This window comes from Pelobates fuscus, chromosome 9, assembly GCF_036172605.1.
Source record: "Pelobates fuscus isolate aPelFus1 chromosome 9, aPelFus1.pri, whole genome shotgun sequence".
NCBI lineage: Eukaryota > Metazoa > Chordata > Amphibia > Anura > Pelobatidae > Pelobates > Pelobates fuscus.
In genome coordinates, this window is record NC_086325.1 from 89,502,787 (window position 1) to 89,528,869 (window position 26,083).

The following is a 26,083-nucleotide window of genomic DNA, read 5'->3' on the forward strand; positions in this document are numbered from 1 at the left end:
ATACACACACCCACTCACTGATACACACACACTCCCAGGGTCGGTGCAAGGATATTTGCTGCCCTAGGCAAAAAAAAATGTGCCGCCCCCCCATATGTCCTGCCCACCATGTGACATCACAATGCCCCGCTCATATGCTCTGCCATATGGGCCAATGTCAGTCTGCACAGGCACAGGCTATAGACACCAGAACCACTACATTAAGCTGTAACGCTTCTGGTAACTATAGAATCCATTTAATGTGAGGTAAATTAGAGATTAGTGCCACTAATAATATATTGGATTGCCTACTTACCACCGGATGAGGACAATAGGCTGATGATGGGCTCAGTCTGGCTCCACAGGTCTGGTGTAGAACAGGAAGCAGCACCATTTTTTGGGGCCCCTTACACAGCTCAAGGTCTGGGCCCCCAGGGCTTGACCGTGAGTATGCCTACAATGCCCACACATAAATCCACCTACATGGCCCACCCATGAGTTCTCTCACAGGTAGTGGAGTGTATGTGTGTAGGGGATTTTTTATGTGTTATTGTAGAGGATGTAATGTGTGTGTTCTTATAGAATGTAGTGTATAGGGATACCAATTTGTGTAAGGGATGTAGTGTGTGTATAGTGGATGCAGTGTGTGTTTAGTGGATGCAGTGTGTGTTTGCGTGTAAGGAACGCATTGTATGTTTCTGTGTGTGTGTGTGTGTGTGTGTAAGGGATGCAAGGTGTGTTTCTGTGTATGTAATTGAATGCAGTGTGTGTCTGTAAGGGGTGCATTGAGTGTGTAAGAGATGCATTTTGTTTCTGTGTGCAAGAGAATGGGTGTGTGAGCGTAAGGGATGCATTGTGTGTTTCGGGTGTGTCTGTGTGTAAGGATGCATTGTATGTTTCTGTGTGTGTGTGTGTGGGGGGGGATGAATTGTGTATGTGTATAGTGTAAAAGAGAGGGTTTGTGGGGTAGGATAGGGACTGAGAGGGGAGCAGCTCTTTATTTTATTTTATTTTTTTAAATGTCATAGTGCTCTCCCCTCCTGTCAATTAGTGATTTCCCCTTCCCTCCTGTCCCTCAGTGTTCTCCTTTGGCCCCCTGTCCCTCTGCAGTCCCCCCTTGGTGGTCTTCTCACTCCCCCCTCCCCCTCTTAGTGGTCCTCCCTCCCTCCCTCAGTGGTCCTCCCTCCCCCCCTTTGGTGGTCCTTCCCCTCTTTCCCCCCTTAGTGGTCCTCCCTCTGGCAAACCCCTAGTGGACCTTCCCCCCTCCTCCCTCAGTGGTCCTTACTCCCCCCCTCTTCCCCAGTGGTCCTTACTCCCCCCTCCTCCCCCAGTGTTCCTTACTCCCCCCTCCTCCCCCAGTGTACCTTAGTGTCCCCCCCTCCTCCCCAGTGTTCCTTAGTGTCCCCCCCTCCTCGCCCAGTGATCCTTAGTGTCCCCACCCCCTCCTCCCCCAGTGATCCTTAGTCCCCTCCCCCCTTAGTGGTCATTAGTGTCCCCTCTTCCCACAGTGGTCCTTAGTCCCCCCCTCCTTCTCCCCCAGTGGTCCTTAGTCACCCCCTCATCCCCCAGTGATCCTTGGTATCCCCTCCCCCTCCTCCCCCAGTGGTCCTTAGTCCCCTCCACCCCCCTTGTGGTCCTTAGTTCCCCCCTCCTCCCCCAGTTGTCCTTAGTCCCCCAGTGGTCCTTAGTCCCCCCTCCTCCTCCCCCAGTGGTCCTTAGTTCCCCCCTCTTCCCCCAGTGGTCCTTTGTCCCCCCTCCTCCTCCCCCAGTGGTCCTTAGTGTCCCTCCTCCCCCAGTGGTCCTTTGTCCCCCCCTCCTCTTCCCCCAGTGGTCCTTAGTGTCCCTCCTCCCCCATTTTTCCTTAGTGTCCACCCTCCCTCAGTGGTCCTTAGTCCCCCCCTCCTCCCCCAGTGATCCTTAGTCCCCCCCTCCTCCCCCAGTGATCCTTAGTGTCCCCTCCCCCTCCACCCCCCTTGTGGTCCTTAGTCCCCTCCACCCCCTTGTGGTCCTTAGTTCCCCCCCTCCTCCCCCAGTGGTCCTTTGTCCCTCCTCCCTCCTCCCCAAGTGGTCCTTACCCTCCTCTTCCTCTTCCCTCCTGCCAATGTAGCGTGGTGTCACGTTCACAGTAAATGATGTGGAGCACAACTGCAGATTTCTTAGGACTTTGATATTTTATTAAGACACTTAGATGGAACTGAGACTTCAGTTCCAGAATTACAGGTACTGTTTCTTTAAATAATAAACGGTTTGCTTCAGTTTGCAATGACAAGGTTCAGAATTAATTAGAGTCCGTTATTCTTGTTAACAGTTCAATTATAGAGATCGTATACTTTGGTATTCTCAGTAGCAAGACAGGTACAGCTGAACTTGAATAATACTTGATTTGAGGAAAGCTGTAACAGGCTTGCTGGACACTTGATAGCAGACTTTAGTATTAAGAAATAAAGCTTTAGCATTGTTAGCTCTTATCTCAGAGACTGTAAGATACTTAGCTTCCAGATGTAGAGGGATTGTGTCCCCAGCACTCCTCTGAGGCGGGTGCTTCAGTGAATGGTTGCATTGAGTGCAGGCACTTGTCGGTGATGAGGAGAGATGTTGGGGACTTGAATAATCCTCCAGTCCGGTCCAGTATCATGTGGTCGTCTCAGCGAGGTATGTGAGCCGGTGAGTTAGTTGCGGTACGCGTTTCAATAATCCAGCGTCTATCAGCTGGTGCGGTCGCATTAAATAGCCGACCGCGTCAATGGGGGTGTGGCTAAGCTCCGTAAAACCCGGAAGCATGAGGAGACATCGGGAGGCCTAAGGCCTGACAGTATCCCCACCTTAATGAGCAACCTCAGGGTGTTATTTCAACATGGTTTAGAAGGGTAGCGTCTGTGAATAGCGGAAATCAGTTAGTCAGCATGGATCCCAGAGGAGTTTTCCCAAGTATCTTCATCAATTCCATATCCCTTCCATCTAACGAGGTATTGTAAAGAGCCACGATGAATCCTTGAATTCAGAATTTTGTGAATCTCGTATTCTTCGATACCTTGGACTAGAACAGGATCAGGAGAAGTAGTTACAGCTCCATGGAAAGGATGAGGATGATGAGTTTGAAGTAAGGATACATGGAAAACGGGATGAATTTTCAAAGTAGATGGAAGCTTCAATTCAACAACATTACAGTTAATTATTGACTTAATTGGAAATGGACCATGAAAAAGGGAACTTAACTTCTTAGATGGCCAATTTATGAAAATGTCCTTTGAGGAAAGCCAGACAAGATCCCCAATCCCATAATCGGGGGAAGATCTTTCTTTAATATCAAAATTTTTTCTTTGAGAGGATGATGCAAATTCCAAAAGTTCATGTAAAAATTTGAATAAAGATGACATGTGAGTGATTTGATTCGAAACGGAGGAGTTATACAAAGACTTGTCGGGGGAGGAAACAAGGAGGGATGAAATCCATAGTTGGAGAAAAATTGAGTCATTTTGCTATTAGTATGATAGGAGTTGTTGTATACGAATTCTGCCATGGGCAACCAGGTTATCCAATCATCTTGTAAGTGAGAACAATAACATCGTAGATATTGCTCTAAGCATTGGTTGACTCTTTCAGTTTGTTCCTCAGTTTGGGGAAGATATGCGGATGACAGTTTACGTTGGATATGGAGAGAAGCACATAAGGCGTTCCAGAATTTGGAGGTAAACTGAGTCCCTCGGTCTGAAATGATTTCGTCAGGCAGTCCATGAAGTTTTACAATATTGTCAAGAAATAATTTTGAAAGTTCAGAGGATGAGGGTAACTTCTTTAAAGGGATAAAATGGGACATTTTCGTGAAGCGGTCCACTACAACTAGAATGGTGGTATGCTGTTGAGAAGGGGGAAGATCCACCAAGAAGTGCATAGAAATGGATTGCCAAGGTTTTCCGAGAATCGGTAGGTTCAATAATTGACTACTTAGGTGCTGATGTCCATGTTTGGATCTTTGGCAAATTGAACAAGTTTTAACATATGATTCAACAGTTTTGTCTTGATGAGGCCACCAATAATATCTCTTGGACAAGTCAATGGTCTTTTTTATACCTGGATGATCTGCCAGGGTAGAATCATGGATAAAATTGAGCACTTGATTTCTGAAAGCAGGAGGTACGTAAATTCGTTCCTTGAAATAGTAGAGACCATCTTTCTTTGATAGTTTAACTTATGTAGGAAGATTAAGAGTATCTTTACTGAGTCCTTTTATGTCGTCGAGAAGGGAAGATAGAGTCCCAACGACTGTATGAGGAGGAGGTTCCAGTTCGGTGTCCGAATAACAAGAAGGTATAGCTGGTTCTTTAGTAGTCTGAAAGCTTGGAATATGTTGTAAGCATGTTTTCTTACAATAGTCAGAGTTAAAGGTGAGAGAAAAAGGGGACCAAGAAATTTGAGGGTTGTGGTTTCTTAACCAATTGATCCCTATTATAACTGGATAAAGTGGTGATGGAAGAACATTAAATGTAAGAAATTCAGTATGAGTATGATTGGTGGTTACTTTTAGAGGGATGGTTTCATGAAGTATTGGTCCCGATGAGATGAGGGACCCATCAATCACTCTAACAGGAACAGAAGTTCTTTTACGAATACAAGGAATTTTATTCTTTGTTACAAAGGCTGAGTCGATGAACACTCCATTTGCACCGGAATCGATGACAGCCTTGGTCATAATTCTTTCATTGTCCCACTGTAATATGAGAATGATAGGGGACATTTGAGTATTTGCTGTAGAGGGGAGTGCACTTAGGATGGAAGAAGCATGAGTCTGCCTACTGCCCTTTATCCGTTTCAATAAGGGGCAATCAGAGACCAAATGAACTTGAGAGGCACAATACATGCAGAGGTTTAATATACGTCATCGATTTTTCTCTTCAGGAGTGAGGGGGCTTCTTATTACCCCTATTTCCATAGGTTCGGTTGGTAAGGATGAGTTGTCAGAAGGCTTTGGGGGATGAAATGATTTTTTCCCAATTGAAGTTGAGAGAGCCTTTTCGGCCTTTCTTTCTCTAAGCCTTCTGTCAATGCTGATCGATAGATGAATCAGAGCGTTCAAAGTAGTAGGGAGTTCTATTCTGGATAGTTCATCCTTTACAGCTTCAGATAAGCCGATCCGAAACTGATTGCGCAATGCGATGTCATTCCATTGCGTTTCTACTGCCCATCTTTTAAATTCAGCGATATAATCTTCAACGGGTCTATGTTTTTGCAGCAAGGTTCTAATTGTTAATTCAGCAGTATTTTGTTTGTATGGATCTTCATAGAGAAGAGACATGGCTTTAAAGAATTCCTCCAGTGAATCTAAGATGGGGTCATCATTGTCCAAAAAGGAGTGGGCCCAGGACATAGGTTCACCTCTCAGAAATGAGAACTGAAAAAACCTTAGATCTTTCTGTGGGATAAGATCTAGGTTTTAAGGCAATCAATAATTTGCAGGAATTAAAAAACTCCCTATATTTGGAACGATCACCATAGAATTTTTCACGGTTACATACAGCAGGATCGCTAGTTGAGTGCAGAACAGTATGAGGAGTATGTGTTTGTAAGTCTCTGACATAAGTGAGAATTCTTTCATTTGTAACCTGCAGGTCTTGCACACATTGGTTAAGTGAATCGACTCGTTGATTCAGCAACAATACTTTAGAATCGAAATCTGCTGGTTCCATTACAAAGGCTGGATTATTCTGTCACGTTCACAGTAAATGATGTGGAACACAACTGCAGATTTCTTAGGACTTTGATATTTTATTAAGACACTTAGATGGAACTGAGACTTCAGTTCCAGAATTACAGGTACTGTTTCTTTAAATAATAAACGGTTTGCTTCAGTTTGCAATGACAAGGTTCAGAATTAATTAGAGTCCGTTATTCTTGTTAACAGTTCAATTATAGAGATCGTATACTTTGGTATTCTCAGTAGCAAGACAGGTGCAGCAGAACTTAGATATTACTTGTCTTGAGGGATGCTGTAACAGGCTTGCTGGACACTTGATAGCAGACTTTAGTATGAAGAAATAAAGCTTTAGCATTGTTAGCTCTTATCTCAGAGACTGTAAGATACTTAGCTTCCAGATGTAGAGGGATTGTGTCCCCAGCACTCCTCTGAGGCGGGTGCTTCAGTGAATGGTTGCAGAGAGTGCAGGCACTTGTCGGTAATGAGGAGAGATGTTGGGGACTTGAATAATCCTCCAGTCCGGTCCAGTATCATGTGGTCGTCTCAGCGAGGTATGTGAGCCGGTGAGTTAGTTGCGGTACGCGTTTCAATAATCCAGCGTCTATCAGCTGGTGCGGTCGCATTAAATAGCCGACCGCGTCAATGGGGGTGTGGCTAAGCTCCGTCAAACCCGGAATCATGAGGAGACATCGGGAGGCCTAAGGCCTGACACGTGGCCGGGCGGCGTGGAACGCGGGACAGGAACCTCTGTTTCCTGTACCCGGCCGCCGGCGGACTGAAAGGAAGTGAGCACTTCCTGTCAGTCCGCCGGCGGTCGGGTACAGGAAACAGAAGTACCTGTCCCGCGTTCCGCGCTGCCCGGCCACGCTACATTGAGAGAACGGCAGGAGGGAGCGCTCTGCGCTTCCCTTCTGCCAGTCACTCAAATCCGGCCGCCCCCACACAGCAGTGCTGCACACCGGTGATGACCGGGTGCAGGGATCCGGCGCCCCCTGCTAAGTTGCGCCCTAGGCGGCTGCCTAGGTCGCCTTACAGGTGGCGCCAGCCACCTGAACACTCCCTGACACACACACACACACACACACACTCACTGAAAGACATACACTCACTCAATGACAGACACACACACACACACACACATTCACTGACAGACATATACTCACTCACTGACACACACACACAGAAACTCACTGACAGACATACACTCACTGACAGACACACACACACACTGACAGACATACACTCACACACACACAGGTAGACACTCACTCACTGACAAACACTCAAACACTCACCTCCCTGGGGTCCAGTGTGGAGCAGCTCCTCACTCCTCCCGCCCGCTGTTTAGTATGCTGGGGGCAGGAATGACGTCATATTCCGGCTCCAGGCATTACAGAGGTGCTCACGAGGGAGGAGTGACAAGACATCGGCTGAACCAGCGCAGCTTCGGGAGCGACTATGTTGCCGCTTGCCACACAAGTCTACAGCAGACTACTGTATATTCTTTATTTCTTTTTTTTTTTTCCTATGTTTCTTTCAGTTGATTTTAATTTCGCATTTCCTCACTGGCAGCACTTAAATTTCCTTAGTCTGCATGTTTACCTAAACCTAGCTAGCCCATTTCTCCACTGTTCCTTGGTGGTTAAACTACGCCACTTTATTGCACGTTAGCAAGTTACTACACACATTCTATGTTGGGCCCTGTCTTGCCTACCTAGTCAGTCATATATGCAGTAGGTGTCGTCACATAACACCTGATTCAGCTCACTTACCTATCTATCAGACAGAACTACCTAGCTTGTTTATTCTTTTTTCCTCTACCAAAACAAAAAAAGTGCAGCAATCTTAACATGCATAACATTATTTTTTGACACTTTGTACTGCTCTCCAATGACATGTTTACCTGTGAACTTAACAATGCACTTCTAAAATATATTTTTTTTTTTTTTAAAAAAGCTTATCCAAAAATATTAAATTGAGTCCTTCATTTTAAATCTGACAGGTTTTTTTTTTTATTGCAATAAGTAATTCCCTTTAAAAACCATATATATATATATAAAAAAAAAAAAATCGGTCCATTTTTATAGTCATACTCTGGCAATACTAAATAGCATTCTATGTAGTTAATGATATAGATTTGAATGCCACAGATACAGAAAAGTACTGTACATTTACAATATTGTAGCATTTTTACATTGTTAAACACACTCCACCATTTTTATTTAGGCATTAATAACGTTTATTCATTATAAACGTGTGCTTACTTTTATTATATCATAGAAGCTCCACCAACTGAGAAGCCAAAGGTGAACATAATTACGAACAACATTCCAGATTTGATGACCAGTAAGAAAGTAAATACCGAGAGGAAACCTGATGTTATTACAGGTAAATGTTCTATTACTTACAATGTAATTTGTTATAGTAAATGGTGAATTGTGGAGAAAAGAGAAAGTAATTATGAATTTTAGGGTCTGCAATTTCTAATTTCTTATATTTTGAGGGAATAAACCATGTAGCTTCAAAAAAAATTATGTTATACAGACAGTTGTCTGTGTAGCCTACCCAATGTGCGTTAGATGTATTTTGTGCTGCTGTTTATACATCTCTCACACTCTGTGTTCTATATAAAATGGAGCTTTTGTCTGTGTGCCAAACTAATGGCATGTGGTGGTTCCTGGAAAATATAGTAAATACATAGATAAAAGGTATTTTTGACTGTAGCCAAGTTGACATTTACCAGGGCATAATTGCCTTCTACACCCATGTTTTATGAAAAATAAAATTCTGATTATATAATAGAATCTTCAATAGTAGTACTGTAATTGTACTAACATATATGTACAATGAGTATTTTTAGGCCATGCTAGAAAAGGGTATATGTGTAAAGAATACCAGGATTATTTACTAAAGTGAGAATAGCTGGGATTTCAAAGGGAATTAAAAGTTTTAAGTAACACTATAGGGTCAGGAACACCAACATATATTACTGTCCCTATAGTGTTAAAAACACCATCTACCCCCCTTGCCCCTCTAAATATAGTAAAACCTTACCTTAATTCTAGTCTGCTGCTTCTGGCTCTGTCCCTGATCTGTCTCTTTAGCTGACATCATCAGAAGTTGTAATCGGAGCAAATCACAATGCTTTCCCATACTTACTACATTGTTCACTAAAATGTAAAACAAGGACAATCAACAAACTAAATATTTTTTGTTATTAATATTAGACCTCTGGTGTTCTTTGTTTGGGCTATAACTCTGTTTATTTTTGAGAGCATACCCACTTTGGCTTTAATCGACAGCCATTTTTTGGTTAGTCTGCCTAATGTGTGTTTAATATAGAACAAAACAAAATAATTCAAGAAATGGTCTCCAGAATATAATACATGGCGTTTTTCTTTTCTTGAACGTATTTTATAAATTGTGGCCTATGTTACAATTCAGCATTGGAAATAAATTGATCATTTTTTATGACTCTCGCTTGGAACGGAGCATGAGTTACAGTAAGGGAAAAAGTATTTGATCTCCTGCGGAATTTAAATGTTTGCCCAATGCAAAGAAATGATCAGTCTATAATGGTAGGTTCATTTTAAAAGTGAGACAGAATAACAAAAAGTAAATCCAGAAAAACACATGGCAAAAAAGTTATAAATTGATTTGCATGTCAATGAGTGAAAAACAAACTTAGTACTTGGTGGCCAAAACCCTTGTTAGCAATCACAGAGATCAGATGTTTCTTGTAGTTGGCCACCAGGTTTGCACACATTTCAGGAGGGATTTTGTCTCACTCCTCTTTGCAGATCCTCTCCAAGTCATTAAGATTAAGACAAGATTTCGAGCCTGATGTTTGGCAACTCGAACCTTCAGCTTCCTCCACAGATCTTCTATGGGGTTAAGGTCTGGAGACTGGCTGGGCCACTCCAGGACCCTAATTTGCTTCTTCTTGAACCACTCCTATGTTGCCTTGACTGTGTGTTTTGGGTCATTGTAATGCTGGATTCCACAACCCATTTTCAATGTCCTGGCTCAGGGAAGGAGGTTCTCACCGAAGATTTTATGGTACGTGGCCTCGCCCATTGTCCCTTTGATGTGGTGCAGTTGTCCTGTACCCTTAACAGAAAAACACCCCCAAAGCAAAATGTTTCTACCTCCATGTTTGATGGTGGGGATGGTGTTCTTGGGGTCATAGGCAGCATTCCTCCTCCTCCAAACACGGCGAGTTGAGTTGATGCCAAAGAGCTTGATTCTGGTCTCATCTGACCACAACACTTTCACCCAGTTCTCCTCTGAATCATTCAGATGTTCATTGGCAAACATCAGACGGGCCTGTTCATGGGCTTGCTTAAACAGGGGGACCTTGCGGGTGCTGCAGAATTTCAGTCCTTCATGGCGTAGTGTGTTATCAATTGTTTTCTTGGGGACTATGGTCCCAGCTGCCTTGAGACCATTAACAAGATCCTCCTGTGTATTTCTGGCCTGATTCCTCACCTTTCTCATGATCACTGAAACTCCACAAGGTGAGATCTTGCATAGAGCACCAGACCGAGGGAGACTGACTGTTATCTTTTGTTTCTTCTATTTGTGAATAATCGCACCAACTGTTGTCACCTTCTCACCTAGCTGTTTGGTGATGGTTTTGTAGCACATTCCAACCTTGTGTAGGTCTACAATATTGTCCCTGACATCCTTGGACAGCTCTTTGGTCTTGGCCATGGTGGAGAGTCTGGAATCTGATTGATTGCTTCTGTGGGCAGGTGTCTTTTATACAGATGCCTTTAACAGAGTGCGCCTAATCTCATCTCATTACCTGTATAAAAGACACCTGGGAGCCAGAAATATTGCTTATTGATAGGGAATCAAATACTTATTTCACTCATTGACATACAAATCAATTTATAACTTTTTTGACATGCGTTTTTCTGGATTTATTTTTTGTTATTCTGTCTCACTGTTAAAATACACCTACCATTAAATCTATAGACTGGTCATTTCTTTGCCAGTGAGCAAACGTTCGAAATCAGCAGGGGATCAAATACTTTTTTCCTTCACTGTGACTCATGCTCAGTTCCAAGCGAGAGTCATAAAAAAATTATCAGTTTATTTCCAATGCTGAATTGTAACATAGGCCACAATGTATAAAACATGTTTAAGAAAAGAAAAGCACCATATTCTATTCCCATTTCTATTGACTAGCTTTTATAACACTCAAATTGTATTCTGTCATATGTCACTAAAGCAGGTTTCAAACCAAAGATAAGGAAAGCCTGATTAAATGTAATCCATAGATAATTTAAAGTCTACATTGTTGAAACACAGTAACTCATAGGGCTCACTCCAATGTTATCTGTATGTTTTACCAGTCACCCACCATTCACTAAAATGTATCTCACTGCTGTTAGCAGGTAGTGGCTATTTCCCAACATAAACATTATTCCATTAGTAATAGACAATTACCAGCTGCATATACTGTTAATGAGCCCCCTATAGAATAATAGCAGCTGCTTAAAGGGACACTGCAGACTCCCAAAGCACCTCAGCTTGCTAAAAAGAGCCTGTTAAACATGCAGGGGCAAAGGTCTTTTACAGGGGCCATAGTCCTGAGGTAGGAGGCTGGCCAGCAGGCTCCTCCAAGAGCCCGTCGTGAGGTTACTTTGGCCACAAATATATATGACAGACACTTTTTGTTCTTAACAAATTGCAGAATTTCCACCCACAGTAAATCCAAAGGTGAAAATAACTACGGAGTCCAAAACCAACATTATGACAAGTAAGTGAGTGTATGTATTTAGAGAGAGTGAACCATGCAGGTTTGAGATATATATCAGGTTTGAGATATAAAAACTACATAGCTCTCTCTCTCCTCTCTACTCTGCCTATCTATCTATATATAGCTATGCCATTTTTTGTTCACTGGCTTATCCTAAAATCTGCATTAAGCACGATGAATGCATATAAATGTCATTTCATTGATGCAAACCTGTTTTCACAATAGCAGTGAACTTTTAAGTTGTGACTATTGAGACATTGGACATATTTACATCCCAAACCATTCATTTAAATGAATGCTCTGTGCACTACTACAATTTATTGCATTGGTCATGATGCAAGGAAGTCGTCTGAAAGCAAATCTTTCAATTCTCGGGAAGTTCTTGAGAGTGTTTTGAGTGTCCAATTAGGTAGGATTCTTTTTCCTTCCAGAAGACTATATATTTGAACGAGTCATATATTGCCATTTTCCCTATCTGTAAAAAAGAAACCTTCTTTTTAAGACTATTTGTATTTTACCTTCATTAAAACATAGTAAACCACTTGTCCATATTACTTATTTCAGCAACACTGAAATTGTATTCTATTATTCAAAAACAGCTAGTTTAAATTATAAAGAATATGTCCACATATTTCACTGTGCATTATTATAACTTCGCAATGTACAAGTTTTAAATTATGTATGTATCAATCGCAAGGCCGGACTGGCCCACTGGGATACCGGGAAATTTCCCAGTGGACCGCGGCACCTGGGGCCGGGCTGACAGCCCAAATCATCATGCTAATGTCATTGAAATTAATTTCCCATCGGACTGACATACCCTGGCACAGTCCAAAGGGAAAATAATTTCAATGACATTAGCATAAGTAAAGAGGGAGGAGTAAAGATGGAGGAGCTGGGGGCTGGTGCGGCTGCAATTAGGCTGCTGGTGGCCAGGGGGAGACCTTACAGTCTCCCTTCAAAATTTACAGCAATTTCATCCGCATGCCCCGCCTTCTGAATGGAAGCTCTGCCTCCTGCATGCAAGCTCCGCCCCCACACATGTTGATGACCTTGCAGGAAGGAAGAGGCCACAATATGGCAACTTCACCTACCAGTGCCTGGTAAGCTTGTGTGTTCCTGCTAGTGAGTGAACTTGTGTGTGTGTGTGTGTATGTGTGTGCTAGTGAGTGAGCTTGCGTGTGTGTGTGTGTGCCTGCTAGTGAGTGGCTGAGTGCATGGCCAACTTGTCTCCCCTGTCCCCTGGCTGGGTCTCCAGGGGCACTGTTAGGAGAGTGTGAGTTAGCTCTCTGTTTTCATGTAACACACTCTGTATGTATCAGTATTTCTCTGCTCACCTTGTTATCACTGGAGCTAAAAACCCAACATATTTCCATATACCTCCTTTTGTAAATGAGTATTTTTGAAGTGAAGTTTAGACGGTGATAGTCACACCCTAATGTAATGTACTGTGCACACCATGACAACTAGTCGTGTGTCACCGAACTCAGCTCTATATCGTTGTCTGAAAGTGTATTTAACCCAGCACCGTTTCATTGCCAGGTGATGCAGCCCTGCAGGAAATAATGCTGGCTTAGATTGAACAGGCCTTAGGTCGTTGGTGGATTAGTCTGATTCCGGCTTAGACTGATGCTTGCTTAGTGTGATGCTGGCTTAGACTGTGTGTGTGTGTGTATGTGTTTGTGTGTGTCTGCTAGTGATTGAACGTGTGTGTGTGTGGCTGCTAGTGAGTGAGCTTGTTTGCATGTGTGTGTGGCTGCTAGTGAGTGAGCTTGTGAGTGTGGCTGCTAGTGAGTGAGTTTTGTGTGTGTGTGTGTGTGTGTTTGCCCTGGATATATATTACACACAATACAAGGCACAATGGCTTATGGGGCTGGCATAGATTTTTGTTTCCAGGGCTGCTTTGTATCCTCAGTCCGGCCCTGATCATATAAAGTAATATTTGTGCACTTTTTGTTTCTATCAAATTCCAGAATTTCCCTCCACAGTGAAGCCAAAGGTGCAAATAATTACCGAGTCCAAACCCAAAATAATGACAGGTAGGTCAGTGTCCTTATTAAAGAGATAATATAGTGTTAGAAATACAAATCAAGTCTTTACATCCCTAGTTAGTTTTAATCCCCACCTATGTGCACTGTAATTTACCTACCTTTTCCCCAGCGGCAAGTGTCCCTCAGGTGCAGTCACCCGCTCCTTCTCATGAGACGTCATTTTGGAGTTGTTTCTCCTCACAGAAGAGCATTGGGGACTGTAGGCACATGCGTGCTGGTCACCACAACCTGCCAATGATTCTATGTTCATATAGAATCATTAAATACAATGATCTCTATGACAAGTAGTTACAGCACTGCACATGCACACATGATGTAATAATTTACCTGGGTATGAGATCTGGAAAGAAACAGTCAGAGTCCAGATAGCTTCAAGTGGTGGCAGGGACACCTGTCGCCAGTGGATGTAGATCAGGGAGGTACCCCATGTCACCTTCCCCATGAATGTTTAAAGTAGCCCCACCCAAAGCCCCCACTATATAACAGGCCCCATCCTCATGTTCAGTAGTCATGCCCCCACCTGCCAGATGGCAGATGGGGGCAAATTAAGGTTTAAAATCTCTATTATAGCAACATGGAGGTCTTATCAACCTACATAGGATTTTTATTTATTTTACTTACCTTTTTAATGTGGTGGTTGGCTAGCAAGCATTGTCCAAGAAAAACAAAAGTTATAGTGGCTCGCTGTAGTGCAATGAGTTAGTGGGGGCCGCTGTATACAATACAAGGATTCCCAAGACAATTAGACAAAAAAGGATATGGCATATACTGCGCCAATCTAAATTGCTTTTTTTTTACCTTAATTAAACTCCCCATTAAACCAAGAGTGCAAAATTCCAAATGGTTGTACCATTCTTCCATAAAATTTACGTTATCTGTGTCTGATGTGGGCATTTTAAACCTCTAGGGGTAATTTTGTTATCCACATACTTAGTTAAGGTGGCTATCTCCCACCTGAGTTTCATTTCTTTGGTTAGTGAAAATTTAAGTTCTTTGAGGAGTTCTTGGAGATGATCAAATATGATTAAGGGATCATTAATATGTACATCTCCTGAGCCTTCTAATTCATTAAAGACATCATTGATGTCTATAGTGTAGTTGTCACAATATTCAAATAGTGTCATATTTGTTATTTATAGGGTTGCCTATATGGGAATCAAAGAATACAAGAAAAACAGAAGTTATAGGCGCTCGCTATAGTGCAATGAATTAGTGGGGGCTGCTGTATACAATACAAGGATTCCCAAGACCTTGTGTAATAATTAGACAGAAAGGATATGGCATATACTGCGATATTCTTTTCTGTCTAAGCATTGTCCAGCCACCGCATAATTAACCCTTGCACCTCCAATGTTTTGTTTTTTTTTAACTATTTGCCCGCTGGCAGAACTAGCATATCCGGGCCCAGAGGTTTCAACTAAGTTACTTGGTCCCAATTTTAGTGATCCAACAGCAATTGGTCCAGAGATTTCTATCAATAATGTCTGGATTTTGCAGTCCGATTGACCCCATACAGCAGCAAATGGTTTACTGTACTTTGTTATTATTGATGCACATGACTTGATGCATAAAACATGTCTGTCATCTATTTGTTGTTATTTTTGCAAGGTTTAGACTTGTCTTTAGGTCAGCATCAAATTCAGCATGCCTTGATGAATATCTTTCTATAAAGCATACTTTTATGGAGGCCTTTACCAGGAAAAATAATGTTTGAAGGGTGCACTGTTTTAAATATCCCGAATTATATAAGTAGATAACCTATATAAATTATTTTTAACATTGCTTATGTTGTTTTGAACATATGTGTTTTTGTTTAATTTCCATAAATATTAGAAAATGCACCCACAAAAGGCAGAACTACAAAGTTCCCACACACCAATTCTCGGGAAATGAATCCACATCCCAGGACAGTCACAGCATCACTTCCGCACAACCAAATGGCAGGATTAACAGGTAATTGCCAGTAGTGGTGCATTTTGGTGACATTTTAATGGGGAATATTCACTAAACACATATTGCTATTTCAGACTAAATGTAGAAATTTGGGTTTCAATTCATTGCAATACCTGTAATAATAAATGAATTGCAGAATCTTTCTAAATTAGGTATTGTTTCTGAAATTTTGCAAATCGGTTTTGGTTCACTACAGTTCATTTTTAGTGAATTAACATGGGGAGGAACTATTGCAGATGCAGCAGGTGCAATGGGACATGAGGCCCATTAAAGTTTAGGTTACCCACTCTTGGCCACCCATCAGGGAAGGGAGAGCAGTGAGGACACCAGCAGTGGTGAGCTGAGGTTAGAGCACACCTGGCTTCTTTATTAATATCATGAGCATCATGAAGCAGAAGATTCTGAGCCAATTACAGCCTCCATCTAGATTGCCCCTTCTCACTCCAGAATACATGCTGCCTTCTTCGTGAGATGATGGAGGAAGCAACTGCTTCAGTCTACTCTGGTGTGGCCTTGGGTCTGCAGAACATGAATGAGCCATTCCCTGTGGTGGCTGAGTGAGTCAACCTGTCTGTCAAAAGAAGATGACTGGGTCTTGATGCCTGGCTGGGAAGGGTGGTAAAAGTAGTTTGAAAATTTCAAACATGTGGTCTCAATGCATACTATATGGAAGGTGTGTGTGGGAGCTGCATGGAGAGTGCCTGGGCATCATTTTACTAGTACAGTGCCAAAGCAAGATCTTGAAGTTCCTTGGCATGCTTGTCCTATTTTTGACAATTGGGGTGCGTATGTCATATTTTACTTGTGTTATTTATGGGTGCAGCATTTGCTACCAAGCGTTGTAATTGTGCGTTTGTGGGCTGCTAAAAAATATATGTTCATGAGTATATTGTGGTATTGTGTATGATACCTATGAATGTGGGTTGTGTAATTGTGTGTGTGGGTGATATGTCACATAGGGTGTTCTGTGGTGTGTGTATTTGTGGGGCTGTTTGTGGTATTGCATGGGAGCCTGCTTGTGGGGTTGTGTAAATGTATGTGGATTGTCATTGGTGTTGTTGTTTTTTTAGGGACTGTGTGTGTTTGTCTGTGGGCTGTTTGTATTATTTGTATGAGGGGGGAAGCCTCTTCTGCAGCTCTATTAAGTATCTAGCTGTGAGGGTGGCTTCCCTGGGGTCCAGTGGTAACCAGGCTGGCTGGGTGCAGGTCAAGGACAGGAGCTGATATAGCTACTGTGGACTGCTCTACTCCATTGCAAATTCACATTCACAAGTGCTGGGAGGACGTGGTCTGAGATCTATTCCTCTAAGTGCGGCAATGCATAATTGAGGATTGTCCCTCACCACCTTCAATCACCACTTGGTTTCAGCTAGCAGATATCTGGAGTCCCACTAGGACTCCTGATAGGGCATTGCCGATTTGTCTCTGGCAGCCTTGAGTGCCATGCAAAGGCACCTTGCGTGGTCTAAACTAAATTTTCTGTGTGTCTTTGCAAACTGCCAATTGCCCTACTGAGCCACCAGTTGGACCAATTCAGTCAGGGCTAGGTTAAGTCTGTTAGGCAGTGAGGTCAGAAATATGACTGGGCCTAGCACTTTAGGAGTCAGGATAGGGCCTTACTGCAGTATATGAATAGTAATTATAATGGGAATGATAAGATCTATTTGGGGGGAAGGGGTTAATTGGAAGAGTAATGTGACCACATATTTGGAGGAGGAAGTTTTTTGATTGGCAAGGGAATGTGTCTATCTAAATTAGGAAGCTGGGTTATAGGTCAGCAGGCAAAAGTGAAAAATCTAATTTGGGAAAAGAGTGGATTCATAGGCAAGGTAATGTATTAAAATCTAATTTAGGCAGAAAGATGGTTAGTTGTCAAGGAAATGTGTCAATCTAAATTGGGTAAAGTAGAGGGTAAACTGGCATGGGGATGTATAGCAATGTGACCATAGAGTAGATTTTTTGGCAGTAGCAAGTTGGGACATTTTGGGGAGATTAAGTGTTAATTGTTTGGAATGGTAGGGTGCCCAAAACAAATCTTGCACCAGAGTCATCCGTTTATTAGTTCTGCTACTGAATCATTCAAACATTCTGCTACAGAATCATTCAAAACTATAATAATGTCATGTTATAACATTACACAACATATGAACAGACAGATAAATCGTTCCATTAATTGTAAAGCAATGCAATTTGATGCTCTTTTGAAGGACCAGCCAAATATGCAATATTATAGATATTTTAGATATATTTACAAAAAGAGAAGTCCTGCGCTTAGTCCCATTACTGCTGGGCCAACAGCAAGGACTACAATACACATCAGCCCCAATATATAGTAAAAACCAAAGAAAAGAAAATGTTACCTGCGCTTTCTCCTTAATCCCTATGTATATTTAGACAAATGGAGGTCATTTAGTTGCTCCAATGGCCATTGGAGGGAATGCCCGCCTGCCAACATCAAGGCAGACCCCCCTAAGTGGGTCCTAACACTGACCCTTCAGCCTGCTTCCTTGAGCTTCTGGCAAAGATATCTCTAATGAGACAGAAAGGGGTGTTTTTTATATACACCCCTATACTTATTAACCCTTAATAGGGAACACATGGGATGGGCAGCAGCATTGTAACCAGGCTGTGTGATACAAAGTAAATACAAATACAAAAAGAGAAGTCCTGCGCTTAGTCCCATTACTGCTGGGCCAGCAGCAAGGACTACAATACACATCAGCCCCAATATATAGTAAAAACCAAAGAAAATAAATTGTTACCTGCGCTTTCTCCATAATCCCTATGTATATTTAGACAAATGGAGGTCATTTAGTTGCTCCAATGGCCATTGGAGGGAATGCCCGCCTGCCAACGTCAAGGCAGACCCCCCTAAGCGGGTCCTAACACTGACCCTTCAGCCTGCTTCCTTGAGCTTCTGGCAAAGATATCTCTAATGAGACAGAAAGGGGTGTTTTTTATATACACCCCTATACTTATTAACCCTTAATAGGGAACACATGGGATGGGCAGCAGCATTGTAACCAGGCTGTGTGATACAAAGTAAATACAAATACAAAAAGAGAAGTCCTGCGCTTAGTCCCATTACTGCTGGGCCAGCAGCAAGGACTACAATACACATCAGCCCCAATATATAGTAAAAACCAAAGAAAATAAATTGTTACCTGCGCTTTCTCCATAATCCCTATGTATATTTAGACAAATGGAGGTCATTTAGTTGCTCCAATGGCCGTTGGAGGGAATGCCCGCCTGCCAACGTCAAGGCAGACCCCCCTAAGCGGGTCCTAACACTGACCCTTCAGCCTGCTTCCTTGAGCTTCTGGCAAAGGTATCTGTAATGAGACAGAAAGGGGTATTTTTTACACCCCTATATTTTAGATATATTACATGCATATCATAAATATTTAGCAAGTTCAAATCTGACTTAGCCATATATAATGCATTGTTATTTGAAAGCCAAATTTGCTAAATTGAGGCAAAAAGAATAAAGTTAGAAATAGATCTGATTTAGATCACATTTTTTCAAACCCGCTATTATGATCAAAATTCTAAACATTCACCATACTACATTAGCCCCTTAATGATGCTTGACGGAATTTTTCTGTCAAGGCAGACTTCCCGTTAAGGGCGCATGACGGAAACTTTGCGTAATTTACTAAAGTTAACCCCAGATCATCACAATTGCGGTGATCGTGGGGTTAACACTCCTCCTGTCTGCCTTGGTATTCGAGGCAGACCGGGAGCACCCGATCACGCTGTCCCTGCAGCTGTGATCACTCTGCAGGGACTTCTGATCCACCTCTCTGTGCTTTCGCGTTCAGTGTGAAGTTCAGGCAGATGGATCAGCAGTGATCTCCCTGTGTGAAAAAAATAAAGTTAGTTTAAAATCCCACCCTCCCTTTACCCATTTTAAATAAAAATCAACCCCTTCGATGCCAATTGATCATGGACTTCAGTGATCAATTGGCAGGGATGACATTGTACTGTGATCTGAATTTTTTTTTTTAACCCCTTAAATTTATTTTATTAATTAATTTAAATATTTAAATATATTTAGCTATCTGGGGTGGGTGGAAGTTAGTGGGGAATTGGGGAATTTGGTGTTAGCTAGGGGTTAACATTAAAAGCTAAGGGTTAACATTAAAAGTTTTTTAAAAGCTTTAAAAAGTAACAAAAAAAATGTTTTTGTTACATTTGAAAAAAGTAAAAAAAAATCCCACCCCACTTTAGTCCTAATAAAAATTAACCCCTTCCCTGCCAGTTGATCACTGCCTACAGTGATCAAAATACAGATCACAGTATTATACTGTGATTTGATTTTTTTTTTGCCCTCACTGGTTCAATTTATTTCATTAATTTTAATATTTTTCAATTATATATTTTGCTAGATGGGGTGGGTGGGAGTTATGGTAAATTGGGGAATTTACTGTAAGTGCTGCGTACTGCTAGTTAGGGGTTAACGGTAAAAAAAAGTTTATACAAATTTTAAAAGTGTAAAAAAAAGTGTAAAGAAAATTTAAGGTAAAAAAAAAGGTTAACAGAGTAAAAAACAAAAAATACATTACAAATGCCTACCACTACACCTGGAACAAACTAGCGAAAAAATGATCCCACTCTAAGGTTCAAAATATGACTTTTGAAATACCCCAGGGTGTATTCGTTAAAAAATAGTATGCGTTTGTGGGAAAGTTTAAATAACCAACCAGCTAAACTACTCCGAAATAGAACACGGACACAGCATAAAACTTCAAAGTTAGAAAAAAACTGTCTGTGTCTCAAATGTGCCCCTTTAATGTTCACATATACCTAGCAGGGGTATTGCTGTACTCAGATAACATAGCTGAGCGACATATGACGTATTAAACAGTCGTAGCACACATAAGGTTTGCACAATATTCTGTGCAAACTCACTTTGTGTGTCAAAAAGGCAGATAAAATGCTTATTACCACTACACTTGATACAAGCAAGCTGAAAAATTATCCCACGCTAAGGTTCAAAATATGCCTTCTGAAATACCCTGGGATGTCTTTTTTTAATAAATGGTATGCCTTTATGATGTAGCTGGAATATGTAGCCTGCTCAACTGCTCCAAAGTGGGACACGGACGCATCAAAACCCTCCATGAAAATTCACACTTAAAAACCTGAACTTGTCACTTCTCTTTGACAGCACCATAACTTCATAAAACAGTGTCTAGGTCATATATTGGGCATATTGTTTTACTCAGAAGATGTAACTGAGCATAGTTTGGGGGATTTTATGACAGGGGCACTTATCAAGTGTAAGAAATACTCTCTAAAAATGCAACATGTATGTAAAAATTACATTTTCTTTCCACTCACCACAAACATTGACATAAATTGGTGAAAAAATGGTTACAAGTTAAGGCACAATATACACAATATAAGATACCTGAGGGTGACTGCTTTATCAAATGGAAGCCCTTTGTGGGGTTATTTGAACAGTCAAACAACTATAATACCCCAAAATGAGACATAGGCCCATCATATCCATCTATGAAAATTTAAACTATAGAAACTTAAATAACCTTGTCTTATATGGCATTGTAGCTTCACAGAATACAGAACACAATTTTACCCCAATATTTAGCAGAGATTGGTAGTGAAATGGCTACGTAAAAAGTGTCAAAGTAACCTTAGTTAAATAACCTTTGATATCTACTTTATATAAATATATACTTTTGTGTCAATTTTGTTTTCTGGGATGGCTACTAAACCTACAAGACAAGCCTACAAACTTCTTAAATTGTTTCACATTGACATTTTATTTTAGTCCTTGTATTTTGTGACCTGTAACTTTCAAAATAAGCTGAAATCCTATAAACATTATGTAGTCTAAAAAATCAAGACACAAACAAATTTATTTTGAATTACTTTTTCTAAGCTGGACATATTATGCACACGCTATTATTGCCAAAACTGTTAAAAAAAGTGTTTGTTTAGTTCATTTTTTGGCATTTGTTTTATATTTAATGAGAATTTATCTATGTATATATGACCTCAAATGAATGCCCTTTTTGCCCTCTAAAAAAACGGTATATTATATGTGTAGGCACAATAAATGACAGAGATGCAAAATGCATTTGAATACAAACAGCAAAAAATGCAAAAATGGCTTGTGTCCTTAAGGGAAAGTCCAGTATTTGAAGCTGCGTACTTAATGGGTTAAATAACTCCTATAATGTTGTGCTACAGACTATGTCAATAAAGGCTTAAAATCATGTGTCCAAAAGCAATGACCGAATGTTGAAATGTTTGATTTATTAATCCACATAATACTAAGTGGATAAGCTTGATAGTCCTTTCACTCTGTCTTGTTTAATGCAGGGTTTGGAGGCCCTCTTTATATCGTGCTAATATTTGGACTGGTCTGCTTTATATCAACAATGGTTCTAATTGTTATTGTAATCAAACAAAGGAATGCAAAAAAAGGTAAGTTGCAAGATCACAGCATATTATACTTACTATCTAGCTTCACCTCTATCCCTATCTTGTTGTATGATGTACGATTGTTTAGCCTCTCACGAAGTTACAGTAAATAGTTAGGGATGAGCATGAAGTAAAATGTACCCAAGTGCCTCACCTTTGAAGGTGAATTTACTCTGTCTACAATTATTGTGGATTCTACTTACATTTTTCCAGCCAACTTGCTTATGGAGAGTATGGCTATAAAATGAAGCCACTGTGTCTCTGTCACCAGACCCCATTTAATTGAATTCACTTGTCATGCACAATGTCATATACACCCATCCTGTTTCATACCATCGCATAGTGAGATTCATACAGACACACACTCCCATATAATCACTCACTTTACCATCCACAATTTAAATAAGGTGGATTTTTTTTTAACTTGTCCGTTTACCAGAAATTTGCACTTAAACTAATAAATGTACGCCAAAAAGATAATTTATATATTCAATTTGATTTTATGATATTCCTATAATCGCTTTGGAGCAGTTAACCATTGTGGGGAAAAGCCAAATAAAAAGTTAGTATTTTCTTATTTCTCTGTCCTTTCTATGTATGTTGATATTTTTCCTTTTATTTTTATTTTCAGATGACAATGTCGGCGTTCTCACGTAAGTTAAAATAGATCCAATTTTAGGAAAATACATTTATTAGTCTCTATTTCTCTGGATGCTATATAGCTATCGTTATCGAATGAACACATTTAGGGGTTATTTTAATTCTATCAGCAGAATGGTCAAGTAATTATTCAAGCAGCAGAACTAGCTGCAGCTATTGCCACCCAGTCCTATATTTTATCAGCATCTACCACTCATCACCCATGGGTGGGGGCTGAGGCAATAATATGTCTCCTCTTGATTATTAAATGAATAGCCTGTGCCTGCCACTCATGGCTTTGTGCTGGAGGAACATTAGATCCCTCCCATTTATTATTAAGTTAATAGCCTCCACCCAATGCCATTGAGTTGGGCTTGGGGGAGATTAGGTCCTCCTATTTATTTCAAGAAATGGCACCCACCTGCTGACCACGAGTGGGGGGACCTGTCCACCCTCCTGTCTAACCTGTCCACCCCCCATTATTAAATTTAAAGCACTCAGCAGATGCCCATAGGTGAGGGCATTTGAGAAACCTTTTCCATGTTCCCTTTGTTATTTAAAGGACCACTATGGGCACCCAGACCACTTCAGCTCAATGAAGTAGCCTGGGTCTCAGGTCCCCCTATTTGTAACCCTGCAGCTGAAAAGGGTTAATCCAGCCTCTAGTGGTTGTCTCCCTGACAGCCACTAGAGGCCGCTTCCGCGATTTACACTAAGTAAATCGCACTTATTTGGTGCTGGACGTCCTCATGGAGTCCAGCGTCAAAAAAGATCCCCATAGGAAAGCATTGAGTAAGGGGTCATTCAGACTTTAGTGAAAAACACTGTCAAACTCAAAGTCATTATGATTACCATACAATAAATTACTAAAATTATAGTGATTTTCAGTAAAGCCTTACAATAGACATAGAACATGCTGTATATGCAAGATTCATGTTCAAAGTAAAAGTTTAATAAATGTTTTTCTGCATGCAGTTTATTTTCACTTTTCTTTCCTAGTATGAGCCAACTGGCTGAAGACATAGCTAGCGCAACAACAACTACATACCAATGCCAGCCTGGTGCCAGTCAGTGTTCAATACTTTTGAATCATTATGAACCACCTACAGATAACACTGAATACCAGAACTTTAACGCTATACAGGAAAATGATTATGAATTTCTTCTAACAGAAAAACAAAATAACATCTAGACAAATTAAACACCCTGCCCTTGTGATATTTTCCAAGGATGCCACAAAATCACGTATTACAAATAAAACAAAGTATTGCCTCAAAAGACTGATAGAGTGATAACGTTAAATATCAAATATTCTGTTATCAGCAGAACAATATTGTGTTTTTTATAATATAATTTCAAGTTTCCTGGTAGACAACATAAGCAGTTATCTATATGCATTTATGCACAATGGTCACCACACATATTGTTCATAAGTCCCAGGTTAAAGTCACCTATCTATCTAGGCTCTTTAGGAGTTCGGAAGACATATATAAACATTTTGCTCATCAAGACCTTTTCTGCCTCTCCTTTTCAACTGTTGCTGTATTTCTACTTTTTTGGGTCCAAAAATACTGATGAAAATGACGTCATGATTTATACATTAGAAAGCTACCAAAGGTAACAAAATACTTCGTATAAGATAGGTTCAGCAGAACCATAGAAAGTTAAGTAAGCATCATGGTTGGTTGAGCCACTTCCTGGTTTGCAGAAACTCCAAGCAAGTAGATTTGCAGAAGGCAGGGACTTCAAATGTATATTTTTAATTAATGCTTGTTTGTATATAATTTAATGCTTTTTCAAAGTAAAAAATAATGGATACAATACAGTCTGGAGTGCCCCTTTCATACTGCTCGTTTTCTGCGGTAGGTGTATGTGGCGAAACCAACCTCGCCACTGGGCATTGGAGAAGCCTGTTTGCCCGCCTCCTACCTGCTGACTATGGCCCCTGGGTTATTTGGCCCTTCAAGTACAATATTTGGGCATATTGGATTTGTATGGTGCTGCTGCTGGCCCTTTAAAAACCATCTGGGGACATACTGTGGAGTTACTGGGTGGCCACCATTTCATGTATCAGAGGCACATGGTGAGAACAATGGATGAAGCACATGGTGATAACAATGGATGGCGGCCATTTTAACTCACAGACATTGTTGTGACTTTTCTACACGGTGCCATCTCGCCGGTATGTGGTACACAACGACATTGTGCAGTAGTTTTAAACTATACAACAGGGGACACATTATACAGTAATTATTTTTTATATAATCTGTATATGTTCTACAGAATCTGCATTAAACTTTATCTTCCAAACTACTGAATGGATCTGGGTGAATTTTGGATATGTGGTTCACCCAGATCCCCTGGTTCTGAGGATATACTTTATATGGGGTTATTGCATGTTTTGGGGTCCCTGTGATATGTTTCATAAATATGTATTCTTCTGCCTGTGATAATGAGATTACCCATTGTGTTCAGTAATCCTATTACAGGCAGAGGGGAGGATTTTGTGTGGGAGTGTCTGTGTGTATTGTACAGATTGATTGGTTGTTTTGTCCCTCCCTGTGGGCGGTCCTGTATTCTCAACAACTGTAATAAAAACCAGGCTGGGAGTGCCAGCCTCAGTTCCTGCTTAACCCTCAAAGTGAAGTGTCGTCTCATTATTGGGGGAGGATTTATTGTATGCTGTTCCAGTTTGACTGCTAGGAGTGTAAACCTATTCGTATGGTTTCCTATTCAATTGTCTACAGCATTCATATGCTTGAGGGGATTTATACGCTTCTCTAATTCGGTGGTCGTGGTGTCTGCTGCAGTGCTTGGAGTCCTCAGGAAACGCTAGGAGCATCCTTTAACGGAGGTACCCAGTCGGGGTGCCAGGTGATCCGTTACAGTGTAATTGACAATATAGTCTTTAACTCATTAAGGTCCTGGTTAGGCTGTGGGACAGTCACAACACTGGTTTCATGTTGTATAATTCAATTTAGGTTGCATACCTCATAAATATATTAAACTTTAGTCTTCAAAGAAAACATTTCAACATTCTCACTTGGCATATTCCAGTTTCAGAAAGTGTGTAATCCAAGTCAGGCAATACATTTGACATATCATGTGCCCATCTTTGTGTAGTAACCTGGACATGCAAGTGAAAAGGGAGTGTTCTGGGACCTTGTCATTTCATCCTCATAATTCCATGCAATATGTTCCTTTTTTAGCGAAAACATCTAAATAGAAGGCTATAAGAAAGATGTAATATGAGGTTTTAAATAATATATGTACTCCCTTTGCTAGTCTTTACATTGTTTATCAATAAATTAAACTTGTTTGTCAAGTTCTTGATCCTCATTGTTGTTATAGATACCACTAAAAACTTAAAACGTTAATAGATGCTTGTAATTAATTATTCCTCAGTCCTCCTGATCACCTGACAGATTGTCCCTCTTCCTCAGCTTGCTGAAGTGCTTTAAGGGTGATGAGGAGGCTCCTCTTGTGCCAATTCATTAAAGTGCCTATTTCCAGAGAAGTCATTACTTTTATGAAATGATTTAGGAATGCCAA

At 40.9% G+C, this 26,083-nt stretch overlaps 1 protein-coding gene across 6 annotated transcripts in view; it reads left to right on the top strand.

The window, feature by feature from the left end:
* Positions 1-25,856, top strand: part of LOC134572879 (V-set and immunoglobulin domain-containing protein 4-like) — a 45,786-nt gene extending 19,930 nt beyond the window's left edge. Inside the window, exons 3-10 of one of the 6 annotated variants that reach the window (XM_063432158.1) lie at positions 7,952-8,059; positions 11,373-11,438; positions 13,412-13,477; positions 15,323-15,442; positions 21,791-21,895; positions 22,524-22,545; positions 23,531-24,399; positions 25,420-25,856. In XM_063432158.1, the coding sequence (XP_063288228.1) occupies positions 7,952-8,059; positions 11,373-11,438; positions 13,412-13,477; positions 15,323-15,442; positions 21,791-21,895; positions 22,524-22,545; positions 23,531-23,723 (680 nt within the window). In that variant the 3' untranslated portion in view covers positions 23,724-24,399; positions 25,420-25,856. The remainder of the gene's footprint in view (positions 1-7,951; positions 8,060-11,372; positions 11,439-13,411; positions 13,478-15,322; positions 15,443-21,790; positions 21,896-22,523; positions 22,546-23,530; positions 24,400-25,419) is intronic. The other 5 variants (XM_063432161.1, XM_063432159.1, XM_063432163.1 and 2 more) reach the window with 5 other exon arrangements.
* The last annotated feature ends 227 nt before the right edge of the window (positions 25,857-26,083 follow it).